The following is a 25,726-nucleotide window of genomic DNA, read 5'->3' on the forward strand; positions in this document are numbered from 1 at the left end:
AGTGTCTGCTAAAAATGTAATGTAATGCATACAAAATGTTTTTTTGTGGATTTTTTGCTTTAATCCAATTTACCTTAGATTTACTACCAGTCGCTTTTTTTTATATAGATCAATCATTGATTGATGCATCAAATGTAACAGTGGTATCTTCGCAGAGACATCCACTCTCCATGTTTCATTTTTGCTGATGTTGCGAGCGATCTAATAGACTACGATATGGGAAATACTTTCAATACGATCAGCTCCAGAAATGAATGGGTTTTCCTTAGCCTGTGCCAAAGATCCTTAATATACAATATCAACCGTCTCTGCCTGTGCTACACCTTTCCACCAAATTGTGCGAAAATTGTAGTTTTTGTGATGTTGACAAACATACGAAGTACATGGAAGCTCTTGATAGCGCATGCCACTATAAAAACAATATATTTATGCCATAAAACTAGACAGGTACCTCGGATTAGCATTGCTGTTTATTGTTAAACTGCAATTTTTCTGCAGCCAGCGGAGGGCATTTAGCCTACTATGCGTCTGGACAATATTGTGTCTCCCCTAATTCTGAAGCAGTGTGTGTGTGCAAAGCGATTTCATGCTCCCTTTAAAAAGCATTTTTAGCATCATTTTATTATGGCATGGCCACTGTATTTTGTAGTTTATTTTGATACACTTAAAATGAGCGTATTTTATATTTTATTCTAAAATACATGTTGATGTATGTTTGCCCATCCCTGTCTGTGAACACTTAACCCACACACACACACGCACACGCCCTGTCTCTGAGCATGCACATGTTTCACACACACACACACACACACACACACACGTCTCAGTGTTTCTATTCATTTTGCAGACGCTTTTATCCAAAGCAACTTACATCAATTACATTACAAGGGGCATTGACACCAGAGCTATGCCTTGGTGTGTGTGTGTGGGGGGGGGGGGGTTAAGTGCCTTGCTCAAGGGCACAACGATGGAAGCCAGGAATTGAACCGACAACTTTTCAGGCTACTGTATGCTGTTTGTGTCTGTGTGTGTGTGTGTGCGTGTGAGTGTGTGTGTGTGTGTGTGTGTGTGTGTGTGTTGTTAGCTTCATAAGGCAGAGGCTGTGATTTTAGTGGCAAAACAAAGACTTCACTGAGCCCTCGCTTGGTGTCTTTGTGTATCTGTGTCTGTGTGTGTGCGTGTGTGTGTGTGTGTGTGTTGCTGCAGCTGTGCCATTGGGGGCATTCACTTAAGAGATTGAATGACATCACACTGGGATGACCTCACTAGGAGGACGGGGACGGGGACGGGGGACGGGGGTAGAAAGACAAAAGGAGAAAGAGAGTGATGGAGGAAAAGAGGGAATATAGTGCGTGTGTGCAGATGGATACTTTATTGATCCCCAAGGGAAAATTTAAGAATGTGTGTGTGTGTGTGTGTGTGTGTGTGTGTGTGTTGACTCAGCAAAAACCCACCCAGACGCTCTTAAGGATATTGGCCCTTTCAGACACTCACACTCATTAAGCTAAAAGCATGTGTGCGTGTGTGTGTGTGTGTGTGTGTATGTGCATGTGCTTATGGGGAAGACACTGGAATCTGTGAATGATATACACAAACATATATACACACACATATATACCCACACCGACACAAACAGACACATAATAGAATGAAATTCCCACACACACGCACGCACAAATGCACGCACACACACGCACGCACGCACACACACACACACACACACACACACACACACACACACACACACACACACACACACACACACACACACACACACACACACACACAGTGCTACAGAAAGAATAAGAATAAGAAGGAGAAGCAGAGGAGGAGATACTTTCAGATCAATCAATACCTGAGTGTGTGTGTGTGTGTGTGTGTGTGTGTGTGTGGTAACCAGCACTGCAGATCTGAGCGGGAAGGATGTTGAGACAGATTTCCTCTTGAGTTAACAGTGTGTGTGTGTGTGTGTGTTCAGTTTTTTGTGGTTGTCATCTTTCTCAGTAGTAGAGGCGCTATCTGTTCAGCTTTTCACACACACACACTTCTCTGCCTTTTATATCTTGCCAACTGTTTGAGGTATCACTCACTCTTGCAAACATCTTGCAAACACACACACACACACACACACAAGCTGCTATGATGGTCAAGTCTAGACCTGCCAATGAAACATAAGTCTTTGGAGTCCAGCATATCGCCACCACCACCCACCCACTAACACACACACACACACACACACACACACACACACACACAGGTCATACTCTTTGTATTTATAGAGCTGCCAGTGGAGAGAGAGATGACCACTAAAATAACTTGCTCATTCATACATTCACACACACACACACACACACACACACACACACACTGCTAGAAAACTGACTTGTTCTTCTGCAGTTGAAGGAGAAGATCCCGACCCTCCGCTGTGATCCAGACTTCAACATCAGAAGGATGCTTCACACACACACACAGAGAGAGAGAGAGAGAGAGAGAGGGAGAGGGTAGTTTTTACAGTAATCTGTCTATTGCTGTTACAGTAGTGCCGCTAATTTTGGACCAAGAGTGTGTAGACACGAGCGTCCCGTTACAGCACACGAATAGCATTCCTTTTTTGATACGGGATCACCACGCGCCTGTGTAGTGAACCTACTGGCAGGGCCGAAGGTCCGCTTGATGCAAGTTGTCACAGAGCTCTCTCTCTCTCTCACACACACACACACCTCCACTGCATACCTTTTCTCCAGTTGGGAGGCGGTGGGTTTTAGCCGGCAGCCACCGTGGATACGTCACCTCATAGCCCGGTGCAGGCTCCGTTCCTTTCCAACCCACTTCCCCTGCAAACACACGCGCGTAGCTCCGGTTTATTAAGTGAGAATTTGACAGCACAGGTGCACAGCGTACTCACACACACTCGTACTATTGATTATTTACGGCATGTTACATCTGACAAACACGCATCTTGAACTTTCATTCAACTATTAATCACCTAGGGTCAGTTAATGACAACAAACACGTCCGCATTTACCGGAGAGAATCTTCATCACGAGACAGATTTCTTCATTTTGAGACTTTTGTTGCTGTGGTTGTTTTGTCTTATTCACCACTCTCGCGCTGTCCGGTGTCGCGTGTCCGATACCATTGACTGCTACACGCGCAGCGGCTCAGTGGTGATAACGCACGAGCGATATCTCTCCATAGCTCTCAAAAGATATATAAATGTTCAGGCCGACAGACTTACCGTTGCTGGCGGACATCCCAGCGTTCCCTTCATAAAGAAGACTGCACAACAACACATACAGGCATGCGCTGTACCGTACGCCCGCTGCTCGCGCCGACAGACTCATGATAAAAGGAGAATAGCATTCTACAGAAAAGATGAAATCTTAGACATGCATGAGTAGACACCGATTACTCCGACACTGGAGCGCGTGTATACAGTTTCTCTATCACAAACTGTAAAGCTTGTTCGGGATTTCCGGTGCGATGCGATGGCATCTGATAGGCTATCATTAACCGCCCGCACAACAGGGTGGGTGCGCGAGAGCATCTCTTGTCTCGCATCCCGGCACCACCCCTTCACCACGTCACGACACAAGCCCCACGCGATTGCATTTACCATGTACCACTTAGTACCATGTACACCTTTCACCTGGCTCAGCCGCCCAGCTAAATGGTAACTCTGACTCAACCGTCCAACTAATAGTTAGGGAAAATTCGGCTAACTAGCGCCAGATTTTGGAGTGCAGGGGACAAGCCGAGATGGGCTATGAGACATACGTTCACACTCGGTATCATATTTCGATACACTTTAGGTCAATATCACACCGGAATTCTCCTTTAAATGCCAGTGTCAGGATGGAGTGGCATAGTGCTGTCCAGAAAATCTCCAACCTGGAAAGACGCAGACATCACAGAGCTACTGTCCATGAGGGCAGACTTTGTGACGAATTGTGATAGAACACTTGAAGGGAACAGCAAGAGACACGTTGATGTAGCCTACAACCGCATCGAAAGGCCAAAAGAATTTAAAAGACCAAATCATCATAAGCAGAAAGCGCTGAAAAGGCAGTAGCCTACGACGTCGTTGACGACAATAACAGGAGTATTTAATAAATTGTTAGCCAACACGGTCGGTTTTCTGTTCATTGATAGCCTTCTCATGACCTCACTGCTGAGCCTGATATTTGTTGAGAATGAATATGCCTAGAGAAAATGAAAACAAAGAAAACCCAACTTTGTTCCAAGCTCCTTACGTAAATGCAATAGACACATGGGGAGAGGATGCTTTTGGAAAAATAAACCATTAAAAAACGAACCACTTCACTGTTATGTTAGTATTTTGTTTGTTTAAAAATGTTGTATATGATGGCCTTGAAGAGTTAGCCTACTGAATTGGCTGGTACCATAAAGCCTATAAGTTTGTGCATGCTATCTCCAACGCAAACCAGATTTGGGTTCCATAGCCAAGTAATTCTTCTACATAACGTTAAAAACAGATAAATGTGTTTATTTGAACCACGCATACAAATACTGTAGGTCAGCTTCAAGTAGGCCCATGCACACTTACGTGACTACGCACAATAGATTTTTCTTCTTTAGCCTACATAGCCTAATGCATACATTTTAGTATATTTTTTTTTGGGGCTTTTATGCCTTTATTGCGGATAGGATAGTGGAGAATGACAGGAAGTGAATGGGAGAGAGAGTCGGGGTGGGATCCGGAAAGGACCACGGGGCGGGAATCGAACCCGGTGCCGGCGCACAGTGCAGGCGCCCCAGCCAGTTGCGCCACGGCTGGGGCCATGCATACATTTTGTAAACAAAAACAGCAGCATTGACAGGGGCCGCATATATTCTGCGTCATATCTCGCCTCTTGCGAACTTGCAAGCCCCCACCCCTCACTCGACAACCACACGGAGATTCTGTAACGTGCGTGTATGTCGTTCACACATAGGTCCGTATAAAGTCAGTATAAGGTCCGCAGGTTAGCATCATATCTGAATCACCCGAAGAGTAGGACCTCCATTTGACAAACGTCCGCATATACTCCGGAGGTTATATCTAAAAAGCCCTTTGTGTGTGTGTGTATGTGTGGCAGGGGGCCAGTGAGTGTGTGTGTGTGTGTGTGTGTGTGTGTGTGGGTGGGGGGCAGTGAGCGTGTGTGTGTGTGTGCCAGAGCCTGAGTGAAATCTTGCCCGGTGCTTGCATGCTGCAAGGCTAGCCAACGCCGCCAGAGTCGTCTTGTGCCTGGCCACAGCTGGACAGCTCTTATTCTGGGCCGGCTTGGTGTGTGTGCGTGTGTGTGAGGATATGCTTGATGTGTGTGTGTGCGTGCATGTGTTAGCCATGTGTGTGTGCATGTGGTTGTTGCTAGACCTCCTGAGGGTCCTGACAGTAGTCACAGTGGTCACACACACACACACACACACACACACTTAAGACAATCGGTTTATTACAACAAACATGAAAATGTAGATGAACTTCAGTCACAAGGTGGTAGGCTATTGGCATGAGACTCGACTCAACAGTCCAGTGTGTGTGTGTGTGTATGCGCTCCTGATGGAGCTGCTCAGTCCGACTCCAGAATATCTGGATGCTCAGCCCAGAACTGTTCTCCAATGATGTCACAATGGTGGGCAGTGACCTTCTTTCTGGTGCGGGTCACATGGACTTCTGACTCATTCTGATTGGCTGCTTTCACCTTCTTGGTGGTGACCTCTTCTGTCTGAGAAACAAGTTTAGAATTGGTCAACCCACTGTCTCTCTGTCTGTCTCACTCGCGCACACACACACACACACACACACACACACACACACACACACACACACACACACACACACACACACACACACACACACACACACACACACACACACTCACTCACTCACTCACCGTGTCCCAGATGAGAGTGGTGCCTTTGCGGTAGAGCAGGGGCTCTTTATTGTAGTTGATGTTAAATTCAGAGAACAGAATCTCATTTTTATCTGCAGCCACTGTACCCTGCAACAAACAAACAAACAAAACAAACACACACACACGTCATCTTTATCATCATCATCATCATCATCCTCCTGAACCTCACACAAAACACGGTGATGGATGGTGTGTGTGTGTGTGTGTATGTGTGTGTGTGTGTATGTGTGTGTATATGTGTGTGTGTATGTGTGTATGTGTTTGTGTGTGTATATGTGTTTGTGTGTGTGTATATATGTGTGTGTGTGTGTGTAAATGTACCTTGAGTCGCTCTTCAGCTTGTGATGTGCTCAGGCCTCCTTTCTGCACCAGGCTCCAAAACACTGTGTTATACAGGTTATTAATATGGCCTACATACACACACACACACACACACACACACACAGAACATATTACACAGGTTATTAATATGGCCTACACACACACACACACACACACACACACACACACACACACACACACACACACACACACACACACAGAACATATTACACAGGTTATTAATATGGCCTACACACACACACACACACACACACACACACACACACACACACACACAGAACATATTACACAGGTTATTCATATGGCCTATACACAGACGCGCGCACACACACACACAGGTTATTAATAGGTCATTCTGTGTCAAATCAGATAAGTTTGTAACGTGACTAATCTGAATCTTTTATTTTAAATTAGATTAAATTGTCTCTGGGATGCCAGGCAGTATTTGGCTGCAAATTCAAATGTAGCCACCTTTACAGCGAAACTATCACATAAATCAAACAACACGTTTTATAAGTTTCAAATCATATATTGTGATAGTTTAAATTAAAACAAAAATATTCATATACAACTTAAATAATCATTGTCCATCCATACAATCGAAAATAAAATGATATTTAAACAAAAAGGAAAGTATGAAAGAGTCTGAGTCACGGAAGGAAAGTGAGTTGTGGAATATGTTGAATTAGTTGATATACTGGCGGAAGGGAAACGTGAACTCGGAGATGAGTGTTGAGTTACCAGTGGGAGACTAGCCAGGGAAACTGCAGAGTAGGCCTACGACTTGAACCAGGGATCTTCGCAACACCCCGACAAGAGAAAGGGAAACATCTTGCCATGCTGCCGATCCATTCAGTCATGTGCAACACAAAGTAGTTTGAGCCGGTCCTATTTTGCTCAGGATCCGCGCTGCTTCATAGTAATTCCTCCAAAGGATTAATCCACAAGGGTACGATCCAGAGGAATCCAGTGTAACTACATCCAGTGTGAAATCTCTGTTTAAAATGCTCCCGCCACGTCTCACATGCCCTCAGTAATCTCTCTCTCCGATAAGAGTTTCCTGGTAATTAGTGGTCTTCCCTGCAGGTTTGGCCAAGCAGCCTTTTAGCGTCAGCTGACTGCGTGACGTTAACAACCTAATTACATTTAAGCAACCCGGTTGGATAAGCCCAGTGAAGACTATAGAGATATATGTTTTTACTATAAAGAATATGGAGCGGTCCACTACAAGTTTGTTGCTACATCTCAAATTGGGATCTCAGACCTCAGATTCAAATCCTATGACATTACTTCAGTTTGACACTCTGAAAAACACATGATCTGAGAAGCAATGTTTGGGGACTATTACTCCTGGCGATGTTTGGGGACTATTACTCCTAGCCATGTTTGGAGACTATTACTCTTAGTGATGTTTGGGGACTTATTACTCCTAGCCATGTTTGGAGACTATTAGGGACTATTACTCCTAGCGATGTTTGGGGACTATTACTCCTGGCGATGTTTGGGGACTGTTACTCCTGGCGATGTTTGGGGACTATTACTCCTAGCCAGGCCACACTTTGTAGGATGGATGTTCTCAGTATGACTGAACCACTCAATTTGTATGGCATGCTCACTGATTTTCCACAATATATAGAAATGCAAAATATAGAAATATTAGGGGTGTTAAAAACTTATTATGAAGCATTTCTTTAAATGCAATATTTTATTCATGCTACGGTATTTATTCTGTTGCAACCTTCTGGCAGCAAAGATTCAAAGTTCTTTATGAGTGGAGCTATGTGTGTGTGTGTGTGTGTGTGTGTATAGCTTAGGTAGTGATGATTTATGAGCGGAGCTATGTGCAACTTCAAAAGATGTGAGGAATGAAGAAGGAGGTTGGCCACATGCAAGCAGTAGTGACATAGTGCTAGTATTAGGTGTCGCCACCAACATCATGAATTTAAAGTCATAAACGTGAATTTCCGAATGTGCGCCATCTTTGGAGTATTGAATATTATTGCTGGTAGCTGTGCTCCATAGGGCAGCATTATAGATGAAGATGATTGAATAAACCTGCCCAACTATATATTTGTTGGTTATAAAAACGAATAGGCCTACAATAGACACACAGTTGCTGATTGTTTATGTTGCTTATGCTATGTCGCCAGACTTTCTATAAAACCAGTTTCTTACTGGAGTAGGAAGTAATGAACACCACAGGTGGAGACGAGCATTATAACCAACTGTAAGCCAGAGGCATAGTTGACCATTAGAAACGTTTGTTGCTGTCTGTTAAAATATGGCACACTGTGGCCACTGGCACGGGATGCTAATCGATGCTGCTCAGCAAAGCGCAGCACAAGCGGCATTTTGCCGCTTTGCCGCCCTTGCGCGTGCCGTGGTCAAAGTTGCATCAGGTTGAACTTTGTCGTTGCTATTTTGCGCTGAGCCCAGCGGCAAGCACAACAAAAATCTTTGAGACGTTACCTCAACCAAGAGCAACCTAGCGGCGAGCACAGCGCATACTGTGTACAATGTGATAGCCCCTTCACTCGCAAAATGAAACATTTCTGTGGGGCGCCTGCCATGGACCTCGCAGTTGCAAAATGCAAGGGACATTAATCAGCCTTTTTGCATGAACATTAACGGACACCAGCTCGGTCAGTGGATCTTCTGGCCAATCAATTTCCGTTTCGAAAATGAAAATTAACAAAACAAAAAACGAAGGATAATTTTATTTCCGTTTTAAAATACAAAATCGAAAAACGAGAATCAAGTTGTTTTCCGTTTTCCTAATCAGTTTCAAAACATCGAAATTCAAATACTGAAATTAGTCTTAGGTCTTAAATTTCGACGATCATTATTTAATGAAGCCTATAACGTTATAAGTAGCCTACCCAGAAGCTCGCATCATAGTACCTTCAAACTGCTTTGGCCACCTCAGTTTCCAGGTGGTCCTGAGTTAGTGGGTGCCTAATTATGCTGGGTGCAAAATCGTCGGATGCTCCTCTCAGAGGAACCTCTTTGTGAACCAAAGTTATTTGTTAAAGTGTTTGCGATTTCTGCATAAGACATGTCCTTTTTAACCATCTCTTCTATATCCATCACAACACGCCACCATATCTAACAGGTATTTTTACCAAGTTAGCTTCATATGGGATGGGCATTTTTAGACTTGTCCCGAAATGCCTACTTCAGAGGCCACTGTTCCCACCTAGTTTGGCCTACCATCAAATGCTTGGTCTCTTTAGAAAGCTGAGACCTTGTAGTTTCTTAAGGAACAATCAGAATAGCTGTGGGAAGTACTGGCACAGAGGTACAGAGGCTAGAATACTGTTTTATATTTCCGCCGGTGCTTTGGACCATTATTTGCCAAGGTATGCTCATGCGTTTTGTAAAATGCCCTATGGAAACTCCCCACAGGACTTTTGGGTTCCCAAAATGCATACTGACAATAAAAGGCTTACTGTGTGGCAACCTCTTGGTGTAGAAGCATAATCCTGGTCTCAACTGAAAGGTAACACTCTGAGGTTTCTTGTAGACTATTTTGATTGTATGTCAGGTTCAGGTTCTGATATAGAATGACTACACAAAATATGGAATAATTACACAAAAGTCTCTTTTTTTGCATTTCCTTTGTTACTTCAATGGGTGTGTATAAGATGGACTATACATCTGCACAACTAATATTGGATAAAACAACATAAATATTTCATAGCTATTCCTGTGAATATGTCAAGACCCAATATGTGGCATCTACTTATTGCACTGCAGCTAGAAAGTAGTGAAGCACCAAAGGAGGGGGAGGGGGAAATTTTTTGTTTATCAAATTGAAGTGAGACATAGTTTGATTAATCTGACAATGTAAAGCACCATACAAATTGTACATGAAAAAAGTTGTCATATATGTATTCCCAAATGTCCAAGCTTTCAAATGGTGTAATATTACTATGCTACATAACAATATGGTGCATAAAATTAATTTAGAATGTTGGGAGGTGTGCCGTGTACACTGTTCCATAACGTTATAGGCTTCATTGAATAATGATCGTCAAAATTAAGACTGATTTCGGTATTTGTATTTTGATGTTTTCAAACCGATTACAAAAACGGAAAACGACTTGATTCTCGTTTTTCGATTTTGTATTTTAAAACGGAAATTCGATAATTTCGATAAGTTTTTTGTTTTGTTAATTTTCATTTTCGAAAAGGAAATCGATTGGCCAGAAGATCCACTGACCCAGCTCTTCAACTTGAACGATTACAACTAAAGCAGACATCCGTATACCGGACATGGCTATTCAATTTGCGTCATAGGCTGTAGATATCCTCATATTCCTTATTATTTCGGATTTAAAACGCTCAGCATTATATTAGCTACAATTTAAATGGACATTTTAAACACTCTGCTCTGAAAGTGAAATGGGTTGTGATGGTCTGTCATTTTTAAAAAGTGGGTCCCCAGAAAAAAAGTTTGGCCTAGGCTACTTATCGTGTTCATTTGAGCCAGTTGTGGTTTATTTTACAATTAGATTCACAAGTTTGGCACACTAATCAATCGTTCTGCAAGTCATGGATGTGATCGAGCACCAGACACTGTAAGTTCTGCCATTTATTTGGCCATGTTGTGAAGTTGTATGCTACGTTTTGAAGAGACGGGGATTATGGTGCTTATGTGATGAGTGATGACGAGTTTCGAAGTAATGACACGTTCATGAATAATTTAAAGATGATTGTGTTTGTGTTGGAGATTCTGGATTTCATTGGCTCTGTACCTGTACTCTGCTAAATGACAATAAAGTTGAATCTAATCTAAAAAAAAAAAAAAAAGATTCAACATAACATGATGAGCATTTCAGACAGGGTAAAGTAGCCTTTCAGACAGGGTAAAGTAGCCTATCGTGAAGTTAACGTAGCTAGAATAGGCTACCAGCTGCATGAGAACACGAGAGCTCAACACTAACAAATCGCTAATAGTTTATAAAATCATATTCACCTGACACTAAATTAGCTCAACTAATCTGGACACACTGACACAATTCTGACCATCATAATTTTGGTTTAATCAATTGTAGGCTAGTAACAAGCCATGAATGTTTTGGATAGGTACACTCTGTTTGTTTGCTCTCCTTGACTGGCACTTTTTAACAGCCTAACCCTGTCTGGACCATTAGGGCAACCGTGTACGCAACAGTAATTGTACTATTTAGTGCGAGGGAATATACGACTCAAATTGGATAGAATAATAGCCTAATTAGCCTATTCCTACAAGGAAAAGCTAACTGTAGCAGGTTCATCCTAGGCTCGATTTAGCCACAGACATCGATGTCTGACTGACTGCTCCACTCCTCAGTCAGTTTAAAAGTTTGCTCTCCTTGATAATGAATAATCTGTTAAACTGCATATCTTTATTTCGTCTGGACTATTATGGCAACTGTGTAGGCCTATATGACAGTAACATACCGTCTTTGATCAAAAGTATTATTAATATAGAAGTTATACTAAACCAGAAACTGACTTTCTAATTTACATTAAGTTGTCTTATGCATACTTCCAAGATGGTCGCCACCCACTTTATGACGTCAGGTGGCGACACCTAATAGCTTAGGAAGTGATAAGGTCGCGCGTGTGTGTGTGTGTGTGTGTGTGTGTGTATTGAAGCGTGTGTGTGTGTGTGTGTGTGTGTGTGTGTGTGTGTGTGTGTGTGTATTGTGTGTATTGAAGTTGCTATTCATGGGTTTCATCAGGTCCCTTTACACAGGTGTATTAACAGAGCCCGTCTATGGAGAGCCTGACCACTCCGTATTAAATCCCATTGTACCGAATTTTGGTTGCAGTTCCACCAGAGTTCCACTGGGGGCGATCGCCATGAGTGCAGAATGAATGGGCGTCAATGGAGCTAGACGGCTAAATTTGTCTCTTTCACCTGATTGTCATTGACAAATCTCAGATTTGATTGTAGTTTGTATAACTTCAACATGGGTTATAGGTCAAAAGTTGAATGAACGAAAGTACTTATGTCCTTTGATTTCTTACAGGTTGGGTCGTTGTTGCCCATAACACGCTAGCATTGTGCTAATGAATGACGTCATTGACACGTTTGAAAGCCTTTTTAGAACAATTAAGTGACTTTAAAAAATATAATACTCAACCAATTGTATTTTCTTTGCCTCCCCTTTCGAATACAATATTCAAATTACTTGAAAAAAAATGATATCCCGAGAAAAGTGGATTTTGAGGGGTACAGCTCCATAGACCTCCATGCATTCTGCACTCGTGGACGAGCGCCCTCATGTGGAACCAAAGAAAGAAATGCAACCAGTTCAGAAACCGGACGTTTTCCGAGAGTGGCAGTTCTCCCCTTATTAGACATTCTCCGGTATTAATCAAGCACCATGCAGTCTGCGTTCATAATCAAGGTGCATGAACTGATGAAACCCATGAATACTGTAAAGCATACAGTACAGCTGGGTAATGATGTCATGTGATGAGGTCATGTGATGAGGTCATTGTGCTCACAGTCAGCCTGTCGCCAGCTCAGGTAGTCTCTCAGGTTACGGTTGCTAGGATACAGCACCACTCGTCCATCAAAGCTGGGAGGGTAGAGCAGGGGCTGATGGGTAAAATAATCACCCCAGTAGAAAACAAAGCTGGAGGAGAACTGGGAGGCCACATGGGTCATGAGCTTACTGTGGACAGGACACACACACACACACACACACACACACACACACACACACACACACACAATGAGGTTACGGAGGAGAGAACGCACACACACACACACCATGAGCTTACTGAAGAGAACGCACACACACACACACACACACATGAGCTTACTGAGGAGAGAACACACACACACACACATTATGAGCTAATTTCGGAGAAAACATACACACATATACATACACACTAGGGCTGTAACGATACACCAACCTCACGATTCGGTTTGTATCACGATTTTTGACCCACGGTTCGACACGATCCTTTTTTTTTTGGGGGTTAGACATTTTATTTAATAACATTTCTGTTATTAAAAACTGTTCAGTTTCCCCATGTGTGTTTAAGTTTCAAGGTAATACTTGTTCTCCTTGGGACAGGCCCTTTTGGGAAACATTGGTATTGAGTTGATCAGTCAACTTGAATGCAAGAGTTTTAAACAAATATGTGCAGCATGCTAATGATGCTAAGCAAATTTAATAGTAATTTAGCTAATTGTTTTCTATGCGTCCTTGCCTTCACGATTGTGAATTTAATGTTTTATTTGGATTGTGTGGGCCGAGTCGCACGTGTCCACTAAGCGAGGGAGGGAGAGTGAGAGAGAGCGGGGCAAGGAGAGGGAGTTTATTTGTATACTGTTTGGTAAAGTTGAACACATAGTCTACAATGAAAGCAACGAGGGTATGAAATTATTTATTTAATTTTGGACAATGTAGGCTACCGGTAAGTAAAGCGGGACATGTGTGTTGCTTATGCGGTCGCGTAAGTTGCAAAGCGCTGTGTGAAACACTAGAAAGGGTGTGTCAAGATTCTGCCTTTTCACACCGCGGCACAGGTTCGTGGATATGAGTGTTGCGATTTCGGTTTCGAATCGCATATCGTTACAGCCCTAATACACACACACACACACACACACACACACACACACACACACACAATCATGAGCTTACTGAGGAGAGAACGCGCAACACACACACACATTATGAGCTTATTGCGGAGAAAACACACACACATACAATCATGAGCTTACTGAGGAGAGAACACACATACACACCTTGCCTTCCGCGATTGTGAATTTAATTTTTATTTGGATTGGGTGGGCTGTATGCGTGTCCACTAGCGAGGGAGGGAAGTGAGAGGCGCGGGGCAAGGAGGGAGTTTATTTGTATACTGTTTGGTAAAGTTGAACACATAGTCTACAATGAAGCTTAGCGAGGGGTATGAAATTATTTATTTAATTTTTGGACAATGTAGGCTACGGTAAGTAAAAGCGGGACATGTGTATTTGCTTATGCGATTAGAAGTATTAAGTTGCAAAGCGCTATGTGAAACACTAGAAGGGTGTGTCAAGATTCTGCCTTTTTTCACACAGCGGCTGGGGTTAGGTGGATATGAGTGTTGCGATTCCGGTTTTGATGTCGCATATCGTTACAGCCCTAATACACACACACACACACACACACACACACACACACAACACACACACAATCCATGGAAGCTTACAAGGGAAGGCAGCACACACACACATTATGAGCTTATTGCGGAGAAAACACACACACACACAATCATGAGCTTACTGAGGAGAGAACACACACATACAAATAAACATACACACATTCATGAGCATACTGAGAAGTGTGTATGTGTGTGTGTACCTGGCTCTTCTTTTGAACCAGTGTGTTGAGCGTTTGAAGACGAAACTGAACTCGTCACTCTGGCCGTACGCCACACACACATCCTCCAGCTGCTCCATCACACACTCCGCACTCCTCCGCATCAGCGCCAGCGCGCGTTCGTCATTGGGCTTCACAAACGCATGCTGATCACAGAACCTGCACACATTGCACGTGTGTGTGTGTGTGTGTGAGTGTGAGAGAGAGAAAGAGAGATGCAATCAATAGACAGTGTGTGTGTGTGAGAGAGAGAGACAAGTGTAAGTGTGGGTGTGTGTGTGCGTGTGTGAGAGAGAGAGGTTGTTTGTGTGTATGTCTGTGTGTGTGTGTATCTGTGTGTGTATATGTGTGTGAATATGTGTGTGTGTGTGTGTACTACTTACTTGTGGAAATTGCGTCCATCCAGTCTCACTACAATGTAGCAGTTTTTGAGGCACGTGTCATCAGTCTCGAAACTCCGCACATACTCGAACTTACTCTTCGCCATGACGACAACGCCGCCACAGGAGAACGCCCGCCGGAGAAACCTAGGATCTTTCACACACACACACCCCACCCTCAACAGCATGCAGCGTCTGCAGATCACACACACACACACACACACACCACACACACACACACACACACACACAGAGAGCATATGGGGCTTACACTTGACCAGTGCATTACATAAAACATGCAAACAGTACAATCGCTACATTAAATAAAAATATAAATATACATTACAATTTAGCTACGTAAAAATAAACTTAGACAGTACTGCTCAAAGTACCGCCTAACTGGATGGAGCAGAGATGAGCGCTCTCTCTCTCTCACATGCTGTGAATGATTGGGGTCGCCAACGTTTTGTGACGGCTTACCTGCCAAAACTATACAGTCTATGGCCAAAACATGTTAGGGGGCCACTAACAAGTTTGTCACCAGAGTCAACGCCACAAACCACAGTCACACCTCTAACGCGATGTCCGGTTCCCTCCTCACAGCCTCGCGTTCCTCGCGACGTTAGCCGTTCTGTGTGTCTTCGTGGTCTGTAACGTCCAGTTTGCTTTTCCTCATGCCGCCGTCATCTGTTTCCACTGGCGACTGGGATACCTGAAGTCGCGCGTGGGGGCACTCGCCAGCATCAGCCCTGGGAAAATGTGAAAACATGCAACTGCAGAGCACGCACTCGAGTCCAGCATGTAAATATGTCCGTCTAGAGCTCACAGACGAAATCAGTGGTTCCGCTCACGGTGCAATTTGAAGTTACGTTAAATGCTGGCGGTTGTGCGACAAAACTGCGACTACATCAAGCGTTTTATAGTAAAAAAAAATGGTATTGTATATAGTATTGATTTTTTCAGGACTGCGATACATTGTTGTGTATTTTTGTTGCAATTGAAACAGCTTGACATCTCCCCCTAGTGGTGAAATGTCAGAGTTGTAGGTGTGGATGGTAGGCAAACAAACTAAAACAACAGAGGTTCCAAAGAAAACAAACATGACACTCTTGCACTCTTGTGGTGTAGGACAATGCGGATATACAAACTAGTAATGTCTTGACTAATGCAAAATGATTCCAGCATACATTATTTCCAGCGTGGGGATGAATAACAGCGGAGGACTTCCAGGCCCATAATTCCTTGCAACTTTGCTTGCGGTTCATTCAAACATGGAGGAACATGAGCGAAAGTTGAGGAATAGTAAAGAACGTGAACTTGGTGGTTCGGCTGAGAGGGTCGAGGTGGACCGGAGCGCGAGCAGGGAGACAGGAGAGGGACAGAGAGAGAGAGGAGATGGCGCGCGAGAGGGAGAACCCCAAGAGCTGCTGGACTCCAGATTGGACGTTAGCTCGGATCAGTTTGACCCAATGCTGGCGCTGTACTCAACAGACGTACCGTTGCCTTTCCCGAACATCCGGTGTTTTAATAACGTGGCCGAGTATGAGAGCTTCTTGAAGGGCGGCCGTGGGCGCGCGAAGCCCGAGAACGTGGAGAAAAAACAGCGCAAGGCTCAGAAAGGCGTACCAGACCCGGAGAGGATCGCGCGGCTCAAAGAGTTGATGGTGAAGAACCCGGTTTGTGAGGACGCGGAAGAGGGCACGAGCGGGCCTCGGAGGCCTATGCGTCGACAGAAAGCTCCAAAGAATGTGCTTACAAGGATGCCACGTACGTTAGCGGCGTTTGCCATCATCAAAACATATTTTTTAATGTCTGTCTGGCTCATACTGTCTGTCGTGTCACTGCCGTTGTCTTCTAATGTCGAGTCGCGAGTCGGTGCTGCCTGGTCATGAAATTTCTTCCCATGCAGACATAGACATGCTTTTTAAATACAGACATGTGATATATGTTGTGTGTGTGTGGCGCGCGCTTGTGTTGTGGATTAATTGTATGATTGCTGAGGATTGTGATTTGTGTTAATTAATGAGAATGTGTTTGTGTACATGTGAGCCAGTGCTGGCTGGTAGTCCTCTAGGTTCGCTGAACCAGTGTGTACAGGAACACCTCCGCGTTAAGGTTCATGTGCGCAGCTTCAAAGGTCTGCGCGGTGTATGTGCTGGATTCGTCGTCGCCTTTGACAAGTTCTGGAACCTGGTAAACGTCCTCCCAGCTTGTCCACATAATACACTCTGTCACAGCAAACACCTTCCTTACTGTGTGTGTGTGTGTGTGTGTGTGTTTGTGTGTGTGTTTGTGTGTTTGTTTGTTTCCAGGCTATGGTGGATGTAGATGAGACATACAGGGAGCCACTGCTTGGAGAAGCATTCTACCACGAGAAAGCCCTCACTGTCACAAGGGTAAGATGCGCGCACACACACACACACACACACACACACACACACACACACACACACACACACACACACACACACCCCTCCCTTGTGTGTGTATGTGTAGTTGTGTTGTGTGCGCAACAGAGGCAGCCTCTCCCTCCCTTTATCTCTGCGTTAGAGGATGTGATGTCATAGCCAGTCCTGGACCGTGCAGCTTTACTGCAGAAAGTAGAGGATCTGGAGATGAGCGCTTCACAGCTCCAGATCTACAGCAGAGTAGGGCAGGGGTGGCATACAGCAGGGCAGGGGTGGCATACAGCAGGGCAGAGGTGGCATACAGCAGGGCAGAGGTGGCATACAGCAGGGCAGAGGTGGCATACAGCAGGGCAGGGGTGAGAGATGCGACAGAGGTGGAGGAGGAGGGAGACACCATTTCAGTTAGACGTGTGTATTTGCATGTCTGAAGATGATGATCTGTGTGTGTGTGTGTTTGTGTGTGTATGTATGTCTGAAGATGCTTGTGTGTGTGTGTGTGTGTGTGTGTGTGTCTGTCTGTAAAGATGCTAATGTGTCAGTGTGTGTGTATGTCTGAAGATGCTAATGTGTGTGTGTGTGCGTGTGTCTATAAAGATGCTATCGTAACACCCCCAATTATCACCACTTTTGTTCAGAAATTCTGCTAAATTAACCTTACATTTTTCAGTAGCCATAGGTGTGTAGATTTGAACAAAACCTGGTTTGGTTCTTAACGGGAGCATTTAGATAGATAGATACTTTATTGATCCCAGGGGAATTTACTGCCTGAAATATCCGATTTTGTTTACCACGCTCGGAGTTATAGTGCTGGCCTGATGGGTCGCCTATTTACACCGTTTCAATGGCACATGAATGGTTAGACCGAAAATTCTCATCATGAAATTAAAATTCCACTGCAACCTACATCTGTCCTCTGTCAAATACAGTTGCATTTACAGCTCTGAACAAAACCGTTCAAGAATTATTTAAGGAGAAGTCGAACGTGCGTTTTGTTTCATTCGTCCCTCCTGGCTGGGACAAATGAAACAGCATGGGGGACGAATGAAACATACAGCTTAAATTACATAAACTTCCCACAACTTCAATATTTGACAACATACCATGAATGGTAGCCTACTTCAAGTATGTGTTATTTTAGATAGATTGCTGCTGGGCTATATGTCTTGGTTCATGTCTGTTAACAACACATTGCCGTCATGGTGATGCGCGTATTTCGCGGTTATGGAAATGGCATGCATTATGCCATTAATATAGCTAGAATAATGCATGTTTCGAATTATATAAGGTTTCTATAGTACAAAATGTTATTTCACCCTGTTTTATGTGGTTAAAGCCACCACACATCCAAATAAGTGCCCTTCATGACGCACTTCATGACGCACTACATGTCAGTCTCCAGGTTAACATGGCAAAACTCAACCCCCTACCTGATAGCCCCAAATATATTTGCATCTTTTTAAAACTGCTTTTCCATGTCTCACCTGCATAAAATATAGTATAAACACAGATACATGTATGTGTGCATTGACTTAGAATAAATGGGGTTTACTGCCTGGTCGGGACAAATGAAACAGGTGTTTCAATCGTCCCCCTATAGACATTTAGCATTATAGGCTGTTTTGCATCCATTACAAACAAACATGCAATGTGAATGTCTGGGATTGGGGAGAGCACTAAATGCTCTACTGAATAAGCATGAAGTCAAGCCTTGAAATGGAAAAACACTCTTTAATAATCAAAATAAACCGCTAATGAAGTAAACTTGTGACCATCAAAAATCGTTTATCGCCTGTAACTCCGTGATAACAGGACGTAACAGGATGGCATTTGGCTGAGCAACGGAGGTTAATATGCTCTATGTTTTGTCAAAATAATGTCTGTCTATTAGCCTGGCTAGCGCCACCACTTCAATTTTCTTGTATTTGAAAAAAATGCCCAGATCCGTTTATTGGGATGTCTGTCAAATGCGTCTGTGCATAGCTCATCATCGTCTTGCTTTCCCCCTTGTTCTGTGATTGGTCCCCTATCTCAGGCGACAATTTGCTCCATGGTCTCCAGGCTGCCTTAGCAGCGTGAATCAAATCGCGCGCAAGGCAGCATGGGAACACCCAGGCTATCTGTCTATCATCGTTGCACTCGTAGAAAACCGGAATGTTTCATTCGTCCCGGTTGTACCCCACGCAAGACGGTGGAAATACAGGACCGACGGTAATAGGGGGAGTTCCGATAATGTGTGTTTGTGTATGTCTGAAAATGATAGTGTGTGTGCAGGGGCGCAGGAGGCACGGGGGACATGGGGGATATGTCCCCCGCAGTGCTGAAGAGACGGCCGTCGTCCCTCTCACTTTTGATAAGGAAAAAAAGCCCTATAGGTACGCTAAATAAATAATAACCTATAGGGTTTGCGCTAATGTAAAACTCCCCATTAACAGCATCACATCACTAACCACAGCCATCTACAGTACTGTAAGACTGCACAATCTCATATTCACTCTGTTGGATATCTGAAGCCAGTTTGTCTACTAACAACCATCATTAGAGATGCGTTTCGTTTGGAGCGGCATACTGGTAGGCTATCAAAAGCATAACATTTTCGGTTTGGTTTGGGATCTAATTTACTTTTGGACTGAACTCTGGGAGATATTTGATGGTTCACTGTAGGGGTGTAAAGATTAGCCGATACGTATCGGTATCCGTTTTTAACGTGTAAGATATGGCTACATCGATACGCGAAGCACCGTATCGGAATAAAACTGAAATGAACCGGTCGTTATATCAATTTACTTGTTACAAATCAGTTCCCAACCTTTTCTGCTCGCTTAGACTCTCATTTACGTTGCAAGCAGCACGTTCATCCCACTTCCGGTTTTGAAACTACACCATTAGCGCAGTTTGTGGGTAATGCAGTTCGTTTTGGGCTACATTCATTGCCCAAAGTTGTCAAAGGACCTCATTACCCATACATCTACTGCAACATAAGCACGTGAGAACTCGCACTCGAACTGTTTGACAGTTTTTACATTTTTGTTTTTCAAAATCCAGCGCGAAATTAAACACTTAGCATTCCTAAACAGCAACGATAGTCTGTAGAGTAGCCTACTTTACGTTTGATGAAGGGATGTCCTTAATGTTAAAGAATAATTTGTCCCTTGCTGCTAAAACGATGCACAAATTATTATTATTTTGTTCATATTCACTCAGACTTGTGATTTCTGCATATTAGGTCTACCGTTGGAACAAAATAGGCCCAGAGAGTTCATTGATATGTAGGCCTTTATTCTTGTATGCTACAGGAAAAGGCCAAGAGTGTCTTAAGCACTGTTTTATTTTATTTCGGTATTGTCTTACCTCAACAATAGGTTACAGCTCCTTGAAAACAATCAGGTACACATAACTCTATAAAATCTATAAAGTCTTTAAAAATGTATTTTTATGTTGTATTTGGCTGCAGTGTCTGACTGAAATGTAGACTATTCTTTTTTCATTTCAATACAGTATATGATCATCATATTCACACTTTTTTTTTGCCTAATTGACAACCATGACCATGATAATTGATACTATAAAATCAATGTGCACCTTGAGCAAATGATAGAAAATCTTTCAGAATGCTTTCCATTCTTGAACTGCATCGAATTGCATCGAATCGCATCGCATCGAATCGTACTGAATCGTTTTTTATGAACATGTATCTTTTCTTGTATCGAATCGTGCCCATGTATCTAGATGCAAATCATATCGTCTTTTACATGAGAGATTCACACCCCTAGTTCACTGTTATGTTTCATGCAGTTGAAAAAGTGTCGGGATTTCCACCGCTGTTTATTGCGAGACAAGGCGGCCATTCATTGAATAGGGGTTGTGCTGTAATAGAAACCTTTTTGCGTAGCCAAGTAGCCTAAATTGAGTTATTGTTTAATTATGCATGATTTAGTAGGCTACTTTTTATTAAATTCATAGGCTGGAATGCGCAACAATTGTGTTTAAATGTAGTAGGAGGAAGACAATGAGCTTGAGAACGTGTGTTGGAGACCGATGGTAGGAAAACGACTTTATTAATCCAACCAACAATATAATAAAATATTAAGAAGAGGTGTTTTTTCATTGACTTAAATCGAAGCAATGTCTTCTAGTGCTGGTGGACTGATGGCAATTGTTGGTATGGTATAGGCAAATATGGGACCCTGCCTTTATTTGTCAGGCTATAAATAGAATCAATCCCGGGCATAATTTGAGAATTTATGGTAGCCTATCTCCTGCTCAACATGACATTAGCTGTTATGTTTATTGATAACAAACTCAACTAGTCTACTGATCAACTCGTTTTCACTAGCCTAACTATAAAATACAAGTCTATAGGCCTATCCAAAGTTTTTGTTCTAAGACATTTATTTCAAACATAATTTCAAGACACAAATTGGATACTTCAGTTACCTTGGTGCATAAATCCCAGAGAGTAGGCTACCACACCCCAGAGTGATGGGCCTTCTTACGCGTTCAGTGTGGGGTATAAACAAGCTGAGAATTTAAGGTGTCACGTCTGCCTGTCACAGACATGGGGAGCTCTTTGAAGCTTGGGATATTGTGGTACAGTTACTACAGTAACAGTATTTTATTTTTTTCAATTTTATAAATGCTTTGTTTAAATGCTGTTGGAACAAATAGTAGTTGATTATAAAGGCAACTTTCTGTTACAATTTTCTGTGTGTTCTGGACTGGTAACTTGTTAAGCCAACATGTTCTAACATTGCATAAATATTAACTGCAGACACATAGTGGAGAGTTGATTTGGTTTATACCAGACAATTTAGGTACTGTAGGCCTAACTAGGCTATTTGATCATGTAGTCTATGTTTGGATCATAGGCATGATGATTCATTCATGGCTTCATAAAATATCAACATCATGTTGCTTTTAGAGTATTCTACCATTGGCCCAAGTAGTGTCAAATAAATCTAAAAAAAATAAATAAAAGTAGAATTGCACATAGCAAGAAGCTGGTCTGAGGGCAGATCTGGCATTGTGCTCATCTCACAGTTTTGACCATTTTTATCAAAAAATATTTTGAAAACAATCAATGATATTATCTTAATATTCTGGCAAGTTTAAAATATGATGGTCGAAAGTGGGCCAGAGGTGGCGATCCGATATCTGGAAATCTGATCTCACTATGGGTTTGTGTTCACAATTTGGTCCCCCTCACTTTCAAAATATCTCCTGTGTGTGTGTGTGTATGCCTGAAGATGCTAATATGTGTGTGTATATATGGAGATGCTAATGTGTGAGTGTCTGTGTGTGTTTGTGTGTGTATGTCTAAAGATTAGATTAGATTTGATTCAGCTTTATCGTCATTGTGCAGAGTACAAGTACAAAGACAACGAAATGCAGTTTGTGTCTAACCAGAAATGCAAAAAAGCAGAAAAGTGCAATGTGATATACAAAGTATAAACAGGTTGTGTATAGACAGGATAAGAAATATAGTGCAGTGTAGACTGTAGTATACAGTTGGTTTACAGAAGGTGGTTTAGAGTAGTATAAATTAAATATAAATATGTGCAGTGTATTAGCAATTACCTTATAAGAGCAGAATAAATATGGCTATGTAATATGAACAATGTATGAACAACATGTACAGATATGTGCAATGTCGTAGCATTAACATTATAATAGTAGTAAGAATGATGCTAGAGTGTGTGTGTGTGTGTGTGTGTGTGTATGTCTGGAGATGCTAATGAGTGTGCGTGTGTGTGTATGAAGATGCTAATGTGTGTGTGTGTGTGTGTGTGTGTGTATGAAGATGCTAATGTGTCAGTGTGTGTTGTTTACTTTATGCTAAGGTGTGTGTGTGTTGTTTACGTGTGTGTTTGTAGCTGTTTGAGAAGTTAAAACTGCAGGAGGAAAAGATTGGCCACGCCCCCCACACACACCCCGTGCCGGCTGCAGATGGCCAAGCCCCCCCTGAGGCCCAGGCAAAGGAGGGTGGAGCCAAGTATGGGCGCGTTCGCACACGACACGTCAATCAGCTGTTCATCCGTGGAGAAAACGTACTGCTGATCAACATCCCCAAGACGTGACCGTGTGTGTGTGTGTGTGTGTGTGTGTGTGTGTGTGTGTGTGTGAGTGTGTGTGTGTGTGTGTGTGAGTGTGTGTGAGTGTGTGAGAGTGAAAGAGTGTGTCTGTGTGGGGTGGGGTGGGGTGAGGATGTCCTACTAATAAACAAAAATGTGACCCTGAACTCGGTGCACACACATAAAACTGTGTGTGTAAGCATTTCTCTGATTGCATGTCTGATTGTGTGTGTGTGTGAGATCACCTGCATTCTGACACACACACACACACACACACACACACACACACACACACACACACACACACACACACACACACACACACACCCTGCCGACCCCAACAGTGCAACCTCTGACTGGTCAGCTGATGTGTGTATCATATTGATATGTGACGGCTGCTCCTGAATAAAGGCTCTGCCCGGATTCGGACTTTCCTAACGTTCATGGGCTTCGGAAAAACCTTTTTCCCAGTGAAAACATCATCATTCCGTGTCATTCACGTCACGTAATGTGTGAGTCAGAGGTCAGAAACTGGGACTAGATTTTGCTAACAGAGTTGCCCAGTTAGGGGCTATCTTTCTTTCACAAGCGTCTTACACTATATTTTAAGCAAATACAGTTGTTTATTTAGGATTAGTGAGTGTATGTTTTAACCTTTGTTGTGGCATCCGTGTTTGTCACACATTCCGACAACAAAGCACATGAACACTTGCTGTGGGAAAAACAAAGTAGCCACGGGGGCGGTCCTTGTCATTCCGAAGTGCCATGAATGCACCATTAGTCCTGTTGGGTGCTCTGGTCATGACATCACGGAAAGATAAAGATTTAGGAAACAAAAAGCTTCTAATTAGGTTAAGTTATTATGGGAAGGTGGGTGTTATCAACGTGTCACGTTGATCAGTCGTTACCTGCCACAAGGATTTGAAGGGGCATCGTGATGCTTCTTTTTTGATGGTATATTGATAAGATAGAAGTATATTTTTGTTTAGCCTTTATTGTGAAAGGACAGATGGATCAACTGCAACAAGTTGATACTATATTGTAGCCTGATGTAGCCATACTCAATTCTAGTCAGAATATGAGTCTGATACTGCTCTATTGGGACATAATTATGGGGTGTGTTTCAACCGATACGGGGGGAATGCCTATGCACTCAATTGGATAGACCTAACCAATCAGAGCAACGAAATAACTCAATATCTCCTACAACACTCATTAGCGAAATCTAAGAGATATGTAGTAGGGTAGGCTATTAGGAAAAAACTGATCGCCTATATTCCCTCCGTTTTTAAAAATAATTCTGTTGAACACTGATATGCTACAAACATGTTATAAACAGCTGGGAAAGGCTGTCGCAAATCCCTCAAACAGGTGGTCAATCAGAGATTTCAAACGAACGAGGGAACAATAGCTCGATGGTGTTTTATGCACCCAACGTTGTCTTCCAGGCAGCGCTGCCACCGCTGACTTAAAGGCACCTAAACCTAACCCCAACCCTAACCTTAACCCATGCCTAACCCTAGTGCCTTCCGTTGGGGGCATAAAACACCAAGAAACGGTAACAACATGTCACAATGCAACACGCTGTTTTCCCTTGATGAAAGTGAAACCATGAGTTTAACCACATCTCAACTTTGGCCAAAGTTTTCAGTTATAAAACCTCATTGAAATAATATGCATTTTCCATATGCGGTCTTAGAAGCCATCTGTCCCCTATCCAAAGTGTTTTTGTTGCAAACATAATCAACCTAAACATGACATGATAGACGAGGCGCTGTTGCTCACCAGTCCATCATCGTAAAGCCCGATTTGATTGGTCCGCCAGATTTGGAGCGAGCATAGTTGCTCCACAATCCAGCAATGCCAGACCGAAATTCCCGACCTCAAATGTTGTGGCCGGGACTTAGTTCGGCTGGCACCCAGGCTAACTATATTGATAAGATAGAAGTATATATATATATATATACATATAATTTTATTTTATTGGGGCGACAACAGATGGATCAACTCCAACATGGCTCCCTGTGGGCACTTGAGCTTGGTTGTGGTACGAGCGCAGCATGCAATATTCATTCTGTTAAAGAATGCTTTAGCATGGCCTATAGAGGAGATATGGAGATGCCCTATAGGAGATATGAATGCTTTAGCATTAGCCCTATAGGAGATATGAATTCTTTAGCATTAGCATGCCGTATAAAGATATGAAAGCATCAACACACCTATCCCAAGCAAAGAGAG

At 43.0% G+C, this 25,726-nt stretch overlaps 3 protein-coding genes across 4 annotated transcripts in view; 1 reads left to right on the forward strand and 2 right to left on the reverse strand.

The window, feature by feature from the left end:
• The window catches only part of LOC125307644 (disintegrin and metalloproteinase domain-containing protein 19-like), a gene marked incomplete at its 3' end in the record, with an annotated part of 43,098 nt that extends 39,578 nt beyond the window's left edge, over window positions 1-3,520 (reverse strand). Inside the window, 3 exon segments of the mRNA XM_048263698.1 lie at window positions 2,384-2,454; window positions 2,734-2,834; window positions 3,239-3,520. Coding sequence (XP_048119655.1) covers window positions 2,384-2,454; window positions 2,734-2,834; window positions 3,239-3,344 — 278 coding nt within the window.
• A 1,911-nt stretch (window positions 3,521-5,431) lies between these two features.
• Window positions 5,432-15,833, reverse strand: thg1l (tRNA-histidine guanylyltransferase 1-like). Of its 2 annotated transcripts, none has more exons than XM_048262435.1 (7): window positions 15,584-15,833; window positions 15,016-15,207; window positions 14,615-14,791; window positions 12,759-12,928; window positions 6,237-6,325; window positions 5,895-6,002; window positions 5,432-5,726 (listed from the first exon to the last, which is right to left on the reverse strand). In XM_048262435.1, exons 2-7 carry the CDS (start codon window positions 15,198-15,200, stop codon window positions 5,571-5,573), a joined length of 885 nt encoding a protein of 294 aa, XP_048118392.1. In that variant the 5' UTR covers window positions 15,201-15,207; window positions 15,584-15,833; the 3' UTR covers window positions 5,432-5,570. The 2 variants fall into 2 exon arrangements, with proteins under 2 accessions (XP_048118392.1, XP_048118391.1); XM_048262434.1 differs by having other exon boundaries at window positions 15,493-15,833.
• Window positions 15,834-16,063: 230 nt separating this feature from the next.
• On the forward strand, window positions 16,064-23,729 carry lsm11 (LSM11, U7 small nuclear RNA associated). Its single transcript, XM_048262432.1, has 4 exons — window positions 16,064-16,779; window positions 17,066-17,205; window positions 17,325-17,408; window positions 23,291-23,729. The coding sequence occupies exons 1-4, from the start codon at window positions 16,284-16,286 to the stop codon at window positions 23,492-23,494; spliced, it is 924 nt and encodes a 307-aa protein (XP_048118389.1). The 5' UTR covers window positions 16,064-16,283; the 3' UTR covers window positions 23,495-23,729.
• The last annotated feature ends 1,997 nt before the right edge of the window (window positions 23,730-25,726 follow it).

This window comes from Alosa alosa, chromosome 14 (assembly GCF_017589495.1).
Source record: "Alosa alosa isolate M-15738 ecotype Scorff River chromosome 14, AALO_Geno_1.1, whole genome shotgun sequence".
In the NCBI taxonomy this organism is placed as follows: Eukaryota; Metazoa; Chordata; class Actinopteri; order Clupeiformes; family Clupeidae; genus Alosa; species Alosa alosa.

Coding starts and splice junctions, on each gene's coding strand:
- thg1l (XM_048262435.1), bottom strand. CDS start 15,200: ATGCTGTTGAGGGTGGGGTGTGTGTGTGTGAAAGATCCTAGGTTTCTC. Junction 12,929..14,614: donor TGGTTCAAAAGAAGAGCCAG/GTACACACACAC, acceptor TCCTGTCCACAG/TAAGCTCATGACCCATGTGG. Junction 6,326..12,758: donor GAGCTGGCGACAGGCTGACT/GTGAGCACAATG, acceptor GTGTGTATGTAG/GCCATATTAATAACCTGTAT.
- lsm11 (XM_048262432.1), top strand. CDS start 16,284: ATGGAGGAACATGAGCGAAAGTTGAGGAATAGTAAAGAACGTGAACTT. Junction 16,780..17,065: donor TGTGCTTACAAGGATGCCAC/GTACGTTAGCGG, acceptor CATGTGAGCCAG/TGCTGGCTGGTAGTCCTCTA. Junction 17,409..23,290: donor AAGCCCTCACTGTCACAAGG/GTAAGATGCGCG, acceptor GTGTGTTTGTAG/CTGTTTGAGAAGTTAAAACT.